The 11,788-nt window shown below is 37.5% G+C and overlaps 1 protein-coding gene across 1 annotated transcript in view; it reads right to left on the bottom strand.

The window, feature by feature from the left end:
• Nucleotides 1-286: 286 nt before the first annotated feature.
• CDK6 (cyclin dependent kinase 6) overlaps nt 287-11,788 on the bottom strand; it is a 206,457-nt gene continuing 194,955 nt past the window's right edge. Inside the window, exons 7-8 of the mRNA XM_039878098.1 lie at nt 9,514-9,649; nt 287-4,715 (exon numbers count right to left, since the gene is read on the bottom strand). Coding sequence (XP_039734032.1) covers nt 4,569-4,715; nt 9,514-9,649 — 283 coding nt within the window. The 3' untranslated portion in view covers nt 287-4,568. The remainder of the gene's footprint in view (nt 4,716-9,513; nt 9,650-11,788) is intronic.

Below are 11,788 nucleotides of genomic sequence, written 5' to 3'. Positions count from 1 at the left end.
CAGAAGAATATTTTTGGTTTATTTTCTGAGAAAGTACAAGTTAGAAATGCTTGAGATATAGGTATGTAACAAAACTAAGTTGAACATTGATAAGAAATGAAAATGCTTTTATTTTCTTATGCTTTTGAGGAAAACACCATTACTAATTATCTGAGGACTTCCATTGCTTGGCAGGTGTTTGGTAGCCTCAAGAATTTTTTCCCCAGTGGAGAAGGAATATGCAACTGTCTTCTTAATCATATACCTGAATGTACTGACTGTACATGCACATGACAAATGGTTTGGGTTTCACAATTTTTCAAAAATCCAGGTGGCATAGGAAACACGTCTTTTTAAAATTTACTTTTTTTTTTTTAAAACAATGAACATTCTTAGACTTGCATAACAAGTGTAGCTTTATGTGACTGCTTCTTCCCACGAAATGAGGAAGGAATATAGATGGTTTCGTTTGCTCAGCTCAACTTTTGAAATGGTAACTGGAATAGCTTTTCCATTAAAATTTGTTTTAAACCTATCAAATTCATAGTTGCCAGATGAGTTCAATATAAATTCTTGTAATATATTTATTAATAAAATATATATCCCTCAAAACATATTTAACTTTGAAATTATCATTCTTTGAATACTTTCATTGTCTCTAGAATTTCCTCTATCCATTGCCAACTGTTTTATGATTGTTAAAGATTTAGAAATAGTATAAAAGTTTTTAAAATAAAATACATTATTTTTGTGTCAAAATGTTAAACATGCATTCTTTTGAATTCCATCAATATCTAAGAACTTATATCTCAATATTTTCTTTCTAAAGGAAGTATTTTATATTTTCTATACTAAAAAAATGGAGTAATTATAAGGGCTTATTAACTTTTAACATTATTCTTTCCTAGACTCAACTATGCAACAAAAGTCTGCTTTTCGAAAATGTGAAACACTCTTATGTACTTATCATAAAAAACAGACAAGTTGTCACTTGAAGCAGTACTTTGGAAAGAAGAATTTTAATGTTTATGATTTTAGAAATTTTACATGATTTAATTTCCATAACGGAATGAAAATTGCCATTACTGACTTTTATAGGCACTACTTTTAAGAGAAGCTGCTATAGTTAGTTAAAAGCTCAATTTAAATACATAATTTAAGATTCAAAATGTTTGGTACAATTTTTTTTTCTCATCATTATGGATAGTACCACATTCTGGAGTCTAACTATACTCTATTAAAAGGTACACATTTTCTTTAAAATATTAACATTATGTATATTCTAAAATTTTCATTTTTACCTAAAACTAAAAGGCTGAGATTCTATTCTTAGGTGAATATTTTGAACTAATTTTAGTAAGTCACCTGGGGCTAAATAAAGAATCTGCCATTCATAATGTGTGTTTCCTGAGAGAAAATCGTGAGAATACAGGGGGCTGAAATGGCCTGGAGCTTTCTTCCAAAACAGGTTCTTTGCTCCTTGAGTTCCCATTCACTTCAAAGGAGAGACAAAGTGGGAGGCTCCACCGCACTGGATTCTTACAAGCTCTTAGGAATTGTGTTTTTAAGATTATAGGGTTAGATCCTTATTACTCTTTGCCACACTATAACTGTGATGCCTAAATAGACAGGTTTTTCTTTTACTCTTTTAAAATGTATATTGTTACAAACTCCACCCTGCTCAACTATTCCCATAATTCCTGGGCTGCTAGAATGTAATATCATATAGAAACTACCGGACACATTCTCGGACTAGTCCTAGAAAGAAATACAAATGGGATTTCAAGTCTGTCACCATATTTTTACTGCTTGCCTCAGTATAACTCTGGGGCAGCATGAACTTTTCAGCTAACCACTGCCTAGCTTTTGAAACCATATGTCACAAAAGAATAAGCCGTATTCGGTAAGTTTGCATTCTGCTACGTGTTTCGAAGTGCCCTAATGGCAAGGGTGCTTACATGCGATCTGGACTTCAGAAGTGGTGATGTAAATGACATAAAACAAGAGAGTAATCACTCAGGTGCAACAACCACACTGGTATAAGAGCCGAGAACAGACTCTTAACAAGTTCAGAGAGGCTGAGACGCCCTCGCATTCTGTCTCTTAGAGGATAATTTGCCAATTATCTGATGCCAAAATGTTTATGCCTTTTCTTTATAAACACTACTAAGAAATGAAGCAAAAAGTATATGGTAGAAATACAAGTTGAGCTCTTATTTAAAATTCTAAAATGTGCTTAAAAAATTCCAGTTTAGAACAGCTGCATTTTTCTTGAGGAAACATGAAAACTTTTGCAAGAGCAAAAACTCAAATTATGTTAGCTCTAACCATGGATATTAACGGAAAAGCTCATGATGAATCACTGCAGCGAGTTTTAAAATTCAATTTCTAGGCCTCAGCAAAGATGTCTTTGTATTTTGAATCCAGTGAAAGTAAAGGCAGAACTCACTTTTCCAGGGGGAGACTTGCAAGTATGCCTTGCCCTAAATGCTCCAGATTCACTATATCTCAAGCATGTACAGTGATGACAAAACATAATCAGTGTTGTCACAATGATGACAAGGGTAAAACATTCTTATGGCCCATCTTCTCATTCATATCTTGCTTTAGAAAAATTTTCCTGCTCTTCAAGTTACTGAAATAGAACAATGTTAAACAATATATGTATTAAAAATAAATGGTTCTTGACCCAAGAAAGCTCTCAAGGAGAAAACTCCTAATTTTTCTTTTGTTCAAGATAGTCATATACAATATTAAGCTGTGAAGAATTAAGTAAGGCTTGACTATACATAAACATCATCTGGAATATTTTCCACTGAGTGAAACAATGTCCATTCTTCAAAAACCCTACTTTAAACATGGTCTAACTGTTGCATGCACTCAAAACATGCATCAGAAAGCAAAAGTAGCTAAAAGTCTCAAAACATACTTAATCTCTGTGTCTTCTGGTTATTAGAGCCAACTGAGCACTAATCACATATAAGGCAGAGATGGTATGAAATATAAAGTACTATAGAGTAAATGGCAAGAGAAAAAGTAAAGCTGTCACAATGCCCAGGTCAGGCTGGCTCTGCAGAGAGCAAGAGTATGCACAAGGCACTAGAAATAAGCACAGCCTGGAGGATGGAGAAAAGATCGTTCTATAGACTAAATACTTATTTCTAAAAAAGAGTTAAAGATATTCCCTCAGATACTACACTGACAATATATTCAATAAAAATGTAAAATACTAAGTAAGTTTACAGCAATCTATGTGCTAGTGATAGAGAAGAACCAGTCTTCTACTCATTGGCTAGGTAATGACAGTGAATGCTAGCTAGGAAGATCGCATTAGAGTGAGAACATAGGGGATCCTGTTAGGATTGTGGAATTGGAGCCATAAATCATAATCTAAATCTAACTACCTACGAAACGTTCATTGAAAGAAAGTGCATGGGAATAGCATAAGCAAGCTGTTATTAGTTATGTAATAATAGTAATATATATGAGGCACTGGGGGATAGATAAGATGGATACTTTGCAAACAAGGCAGTGCATGGTAGAAAAAGTACAGTATAATAGGTGGGGAAAACTTAAATGGCATTCCTGTCTCCAGTTAGGGAGACCTACTCTCCAAACCAAAAAAGGAAACAGTTTCTGACAAATTCCTAAAGTCAAAAACAAAACAACAGCAAAAAACAAAAAGGAAATAAATTTCAAACCAGGAAATAAAGGCTTTCTCTATTTTTTTTTTTTTGACAATTTTACGTATTTGAGGTACACTCCCTAAATCTATAAGCAAGTAAGAAAGAGTTTACGGGGCATTTTTCAAAAGAAACAATAAAGCATATTATACAGGTTAAAATTGACTTAGAATGAGTAAATTCAGCTTTTTGAATAGTAAATAGTATGCGTGCTTTAAAAAACAGGTCTTTCAAAAGATACTAGAATTTGTTTTTCTCTTTGCTGTGTTTAACAAATGTACAGCTTTTGGCCAGAAAAGAAATTCTGAGGACATAGGTTCAACTTTCTAATTTGAGAAGCCCATTCTGGTGAATCACGTTTAGATACCTGTTATTTATGGGTCACTTTGAGTCTTTAAAATTCAATTATTCTTGTCGTTTACAGAAAGTAACACTTTAAGAGATCAAGAATCACACACACACACACACACACACACACACACACACACACACACACACACACACACACTCGCTCAAAAGTACCAAATTAGGCTCCAGCAGCTGCAGAGAGATTACGTCATAACTCAGCTGCGCCTGGATTGCTCACTTTACACTGGCAGCATTCAAGGTTAGAAAAATGAAACGGCAGCACAATTGGTCAGCAGCTTCTCTTCTGGAATTTTTCCAGGTTCTTGAAACAAACAGACAGACAGACAAACGAATGAACATAAAGCTGCAATCACTCTTGCATTGATTTCAGACAGTAAACTAGGAGGTTTCCTTGGGGAAGCAGAGCCCACCCAGAAGACGGCAGCGAGAAGGTCTCCAGCCAGTGATCCTCAACAGCTCTGCAGGGCTTACTCAGGGGGACCCATCAGCCACCAGTGCTGTTCTCTTGGTGATCAGCTCAAGGCAGCAGTTGGGACTTCAGGCTGTATTCATCTCCGAGCTATTCTGGCTGGGTGGCAGATGGGAATCCAGGTTCTCCTTGCACCTCTCCAGGTCGTGGAAGTATGGGTGAGACAGGGCACTGTAGGCAGATATTCTTTTGGCTGGATTAAATGTCAAGCACTTCTGTGATAAAGAAAAAATAATTGATTGACGTAAAACATATCCATTTAATTAATGTGTTCACATAGTTATACATTTCTTGACTGCCATGAATTATTTGTGTCCATAATGAACAAATACCTATTTCAAGGGACACTAAATAAAATGTAGACAGTAATTATCTTGATATATAAACCACCCCTCAGGAAGAGGCAACACCTTTTGGGTTGCCTGTTGACTGTTATCTACCCAGGATTTCTCTCCAACCCACCCCAGATCCTTTAAAAGATTTATTATTATTATTATTATTATTATTATTATTATTATTGTTGTTGTTGCTGCACGATGCATTTACTTTACTTAGGTAGTGATTTTTCTAATGAGAACAAACTTAGTGCTACAGTCAGAGACTTCACCCTAACTTTTTACCCTTCCTCAAGGTTTGTCAATAAGCAGGGAACGCAGGGCCTTGCTCAGGTGTAAAGAGTAATTACTAAACTATTGTCCAAACCAAAACAGGAAACAGTTACTGACAAGTTTCTGAAACCAAAAACAAAACAAAATAACAACAAAAACCAAAAAGGAAATACATCTCAAGCCAGGAAATAAAAGGCTTTCTCTATTGAGGGAAGGGCAAATAGGGGCTAAAACCTCCATCATAACTATCTTAATCTATTAGCATGCCATGCACCTGCCCAGGGCCGCCCCACCAGAGGAGGGATGCCTTTCTTCCGATTCACATCAAGGAGCCATATGGGCCCGCAGTAGCTCTTAGGAATCCATTAAATTCAGTTCAGACATTAAAGGAGGGAAAGGTGAACCTCTGGAGCAGCAGTCTCCATTCCCAAACTATCAGACTCATAATCAGTTAGTCAAAACGTTCCCCTAATCTCAGTTCCATTTCCACTCCAACCCCACCTCCTCTCCTTCCACCAAAACCTGTGGGATGCCCAGCAAGTGGTAAGCATTAGTTAACAATGAGTAAGACCCACCCATTGCCCCAGGAGTTCACATGTAGCAGAGAAGCTCTACCAACTTTTCTATCTTTGTGATGCAGTGTCCACTGAAGCGAGCTGGGTATCTGAAATGTCCATGAATTTGAATCTTCTATGTAATATAAAGACTTAACATTATCATGGCTATGCAGATCACTTCCATTTAATCTGGGTTTCTGCTCTTAAGGTGCTCACAGTCCTAATCAGATCCTGACTGGACTAGAGACTCTGCTAATACTCTGTGGAATATAACCAACCTAGAAAAACACCTACAAATAGAAAATTTTACATATAATTTCAGGCAAATTTTTGGGCCCCTGAAACCTGATTTATCCTGAGCTCCCTACCAGTCCGTGGATGCTAGCCTCCTCATAGTGTCTTCTGAAAATCAAAGAGTAAAAGGGTAGGCAGAGAGGAAGGAGCTTGTTCGCAGAAAGGTTCTAATAGCGATAAACATCTTGAGAAAAACTTTATAAGGTGGCACTGAATTCGCAAAGGACAGGAAAGCAAGGGCAAAATTCTCAAGCCTGAGTTCTCCTCCCAGAGTCTAAGAAGGAGAACATTAGATAGTGGCATCAGAAAAGGAAGCAGCCAGTTTAATCCCCAGAACATAGGAAAGAAGAAAAAAAAAGTGTGGGAATATGTTCAAGATAGAGATATGTCCCTGGAGGATTATCTGGGAGGAAGCCCTATCCCCACAGTTATACTGATGGCTTAGAGCTGGAAAGAGGGTAGAGAGAAGAAGAAATCCTTAGCTTAATGTGGGGTGTGCGTGTGGGAATCTCAAACTGGAATTCTTAATACATTTTGTTCTATAGAAATACTGTTAAGAAAGGTGGCTAAATTCTACTAATGCTTGACTCTAATAGAGCAACTGGATGGCTGGAGAATGAAAAAATCTCGTATGATAATATTGTTTCTGCAAGAATATTTAATTTACTTCCCAAATTATTGACTAATAAAATAAACTTTCAGAATTATAACTTAGTCAAGAGTTGAATACTACAGTGGATCGGAACATTTCTCAGCACATATTCCCTTCCTTTCTTTCCTTCCATCCATGGGAAGAGTATTCTTTGCTCTACTCAAGATGGCCTTGGCCATGTAACTTGCTTTGGCCAGTGGAATGTGGACGGAAGTAGCAGGGTGGCTCTTCCAAGCATATGCCTTCAGTGGTAGCATATGTTTCTGCTTGCCCTCTGGGAGCACCCTCCTTCTACCATGAGAAAACATGCCCCAGGGAGCCGAAGCCTTTCTGGCCTGGGCCCCAGAATGAGACATGTGGAGAGGACTTGTACTTGACCCAAAGGCTGGAGCAGTGCTCTCTCTGCCAATCTGCAGACCCATGAGCAAGAAAAAAATTGCTTACTGTTGTATGCTAGTGAGATGCATTTTTTGGGGGATCTTTGTTATGCAGCAAAAGCAGCCTAATACAAGGACCAAAAAAAAAAAAAGTACCTCAGGCTCTGAAAGCATGTTAGATAGGAGGAACTCTAAAACTTTTCAGCCAGAGTATCTTATTTGGGGTAAGTTTTCAGTTTCCCCAGTTAACCATGGTCAAAGGGACAAGACTTGTAAAGATGTGGTTTTGGTTGTTAAAAATAATCGTTCCCCTGAACTGTCTTATTACTGTACATTACGAAAATATATATGTAAGAGCATTTGGAAATGTTGATAGATATCTCAACATTCCCCAGGGAGCTGAAGCCTCCATACATGTATGATTGAGGTATTATATAAAGTCAACCATTTTACAGATAAAAATGAAGAGTAACTCTTAAAGTGCTAAACTTGTTAATTGTTTCCTAAATAAAACAAACTTTCTAAAACACTCTTCACTTTTCTTCCTTAGTTAATACTTTTCAACAGAAGCAACAGGTACTGCCAAGGTCTTAGTTGCTTATCTTGTACCAAATGGCCCCTCTTCTTCTGCTTTACAGTTCTAGCTTGTGTCCTTCCAGCATGAAACAGTGAGAGCTTAAAAGAATTCTGAGCTCTGAGATCTTGGCCTGTCCTTTTCCTGAATGCCTGTGGATATTATGTCTTGTGCTTACGTTTCTCCAAGTCTTGATGTAACTGGCTTTGCTTCTTATTCCTCTCCTTTGCTTCTTCCTTCTCTCTCTGGTATGCTTCTTTGTTCCTTTTTCTTGTTTGTCTCCTGCCATTTCTCCTGCCTAGAACGAGTGTGTTGTCTGACTCTGAAGGCCACCACTGCTAGCATGGCACCCTGAATGAGCATGTGACATTATCTATTTACATTTTAAGTTCTTCTTGGTGATTCCTACTGATGTTGGAGCTAGGAGATATTTTGGGTTGTCTTTGGATGTACTGGTAGCTGAAAGAGTGGGATACTTCATTACTTAAGTTCATTACTGTGACTGTCCAGAATCCTATTCTAAGAGAAACATTTTATTCAAAGTTCCTGCTGGAAAAGAAGAGCCTCTGGTGGCCATATTTATACCAGATGATCCCTACCCACCCCAGCACTGTTAGCTGGACCAGGAATGCCACCTGGCCCTAGGTAGCATATCACGGCTCGACAAAAAGGTGAAGTGTGCCAGCTAGATTTCTCCTTTTGGGAATCTGATATAGAAAATACTGACAGGGCAAATGTTAATAGTAGGAGTTACAGCTGAAAGAATCCATGAGTTGAAGTTCTGATAGCCAAGGGACTATCAGATAGTTAAAGTTAAGGGGAGCAGATAGCACAACTGAAAAGAAGCGATAAGGTGAAGAAAGGGCATTCAGGGCAGAGAAAAGCAGAGTTGCTGAGAGAAGGTGATGCACAGAACAGAGACAGTGCACTTACATTCTGAATGGCTTCCCATTTCCATTTGCAGGCCATGAAACATTCCATCAAACTCCCTTTTCTTAAGGTAATGCAAATACATGTCTGTTATTTGAAACCAAGGAAAAATTTTCCTAAGTAGCAAATAAGCCAGCAAGTGTGTGCATAGAGTGAGCCTTTGTCTAGGTGAATATTGTCCTATTTATTTCGAAGGATGTAGGCCTTAGTGAGTGTCTTAGAAATAAACAGTGGGAAAAAAAAATATAGCCATCCTTATCCATAACTTGGCAGTGGAGGGAACTTTTGCCTAAACATCAGAAAATGAACTACCATCAGGTAAAGATGGAGTTAGAGCTGGAACTGGGAAATTCCATGGCTCTGCAAACATGCCAATTGTTGGCTGTGTCCACACAGAGCTGAAGCATAACATTTCTTCCAAGAGCCAGAGACTCTTGGATCTATATTTGAAATTCAGAATATACTAACAGAATGGGAGCAGTGGCTCCTTCTGGTCTAGGAGACTTATTAGTAGGTAAAGGATACACAATATTACTCACTGGGTTCCAAACACCAAAAGTAGCCCAAAAGATACACTCCCTTACCTATTGTTTTGGCCTCCAAGTATAGGGAGCTATGTAAAAGAACAAGTATTACAAGTTTGAGTCTCAAATAGGACACTGAATCCCTTATTTTCATGGAGGCATTTATATGTGCATGGCACAGTCAATACTTATTAGAAGCATATGTACAGAGGAATGGAGAGGCTTCAAAGCCTGCATTAAAATTAACATCGAAAGCTAGAGAACTGAAAGTGTGCGGATCAGACTCTTTCTCTTTCTAGAGGAACTGAAGACATTCCAGAATCAAAAGCCACCAGCTACTATAGGTGTGGAAATGAGAGCTGTAGAGAGATTGTGGCCTATGTCTTGTGAGGCTTTGGCACGTGATGCTGAACTGATGCTGCACCCACCACCCAGTGTGAGCAGGACAGGTCTCTCATCAGCACAGTGCAGATCAACTCTGCATCACTTGAACTTACCAGAAGTAGGTCTTTGCCTTGTTCATCAATATCTGCTACAAACTTCTCAATAGGTTGAGGAGTTTTTGAGTGAAAAGCCTGCCTGGGAAGGGCAACATCTCTAGGCCAGTCCTCCTCTCCTGGGAGTCCGATTACACTACAAAAGAACCACATGTGAACAGAAGCATTAGATGCTGTGCAGAAGCTATTTCCTATTGAATTCTAGATGAAGGTAAAGTCTAAGAGGCAGGCACGGGGGACAGAGAACCCCAGGAGTCCCTCACTTGTATGACTGGCAAGACTACTTTCTCTTGGTCCTACTGCATGCAATACGGTGATCATAGGGTAGAGGGTAATCTCACAGGAGAATTGTAAAATTCACTGGAAAAGGATAAGAGATTACTCTGGAAGCAGATACTAATATAAGAGATAATGAAGAAGTGGAAAATATTATACTACCAATAAGCTCTTACATACTGACAGAGCAGGACCTATATATTCAAAGGGGACCCACGCGGGCATACAATATTTTCCTTTATGCCCAAGAGTGTTTTCTGTGTTCTGATCGAACACTTCCATATTGACATGGTTTTATAATGTTCATCTAACATGATCTGTTAACATACAAATTTGGTTGCACTCTTGATTAAAGAATAACTCCAAATAGTAATTAGATACATTAGAATCAGACAAAAAAAAAAGAGGCTAAAAGGTATGTTAGTCCTGTGCTATGCAAGCACTATTTTCTAATTTAATATTAAATTTAATTTATGTAATTTACATTATATAACTACTTTATGATATTCCAAAGTGTGCAAACAAAAGTAAAAACAATATCATTTATGTTTTCCCTAAAAATCATTCAGAGATCAGAAATATGGAGAGAGCATCAAGTAACATACAAACAGCACAGGCTTTGAAAATAAGCAGACCAGGGTTCAAATTCTGCATATGGGTGGGTAAGGACAAATTACTTAACTTCTATGAGCCTCAGTGTCTTTAATACAACAATGGTAATAATTCACGGTTGTTATGAGGATCAGCGATAATTTATATAAAGCGCATAGCACAGCGCCTGACACACAGTACTTGCCAATATCAACATATTACCCATTATTATTATAAGAGGAAAATAATGTTATTAATCTAAAATGTGTAGGCAATGCATCACTACCACACTAAACATATGTAATGCTTAAGTTCTATTTATGTGTAACTTAAGGTTCAACAGAAATATTAACAGCTCAGTGGCCTTATGCAACAAAATATACATTATGTGGATATTATTTATAGCTTATATATAGGTTTGAACGAGGGACACCAGTGGATCCAAAAACTTATATCTCATATAGACGCTGATTAACTCTGAACTAAAAGATTATAGTTTAGTAAATAGAATATATGATTATTCAAATACTGACCAAACTATTCTTTTCTTTTTTTAATGTGTTTTTTAAATGTTATATTAATTTCAGATATACAGTACACTGGTTAGACATTTATATAGTTTCTGAAGTGATCCCCCGCTTACTCTATCACCCGTCTGGCTCTACATCTAGCTATTACATTACTATTGATTATGTTCCCTTTGCTGTACTCTATGTCCCTGTGACTACTTCGTAACTACTAATTTGTCCTTCTTCATCCCTTCACCTTTTTCTCCCAGCCCTCCCACCCTCCTCCCCTCTGACGATCACCAGATTGTCCTCTGTATCTGTGAGTCTGTTTTTGTTTAGTTTGTTCCTTTTGTTCCTTAGATTTCGCATATAAGTGAAATCACATGGCATTTATCTTTCTCTATCTGATTTATTTCACTCAGTATAATACCCTCTAGGTCCATCCATGTTGCTGCAAAATGGTAGAATTTCATTTTTTTATGGCTGAGTAATATTCCATTGTATATATGAACCATAACTTTATCCAATCGTCTGTTGATGGGCATTTAAGCTGCTTCCATATCTTAGCTATTGTGAATAGTGCTGCCGTGAACATAAGAGTGCATAGATCTTTATGAATTAGTGTTTTGGTTTTCTTTGGATAAATAATCAGAAGTGCAATTGCTGGGTCTAAAGGTAGTTCTATTTTTAATTTTTTGAGGAACCTCCAAACTGTTTTCTGTAGTGGCCGTACCATTTTGCAATCCCACCAACAGTGAACGAGGGTTCCCTTTTCTCCACATCCTCACTGACATTTGTTTTTTGATTTATCGAAGATAGCCATTCTGACGGGTATGAGGGGATATCTCGTTGTGGTTTTAATTTGCTGACCAAACTATTTAAACTACCGTTAGAAATGC

Source organism: Pteropus medius, unplaced genomic scaffold (assembly GCF_902729225.1).
Source record: "Pteropus medius unplaced genomic scaffold, Ma_sr-lr_union100, whole genome shotgun sequence".
In the NCBI taxonomy this organism is placed as follows: Eukaryota; Metazoa; Chordata; class Mammalia; order Chiroptera; family Pteropodidae; genus Pteropus; species Pteropus medius.
This window is presented reverse-complemented; position numbering and strand designations above follow the sequence as displayed.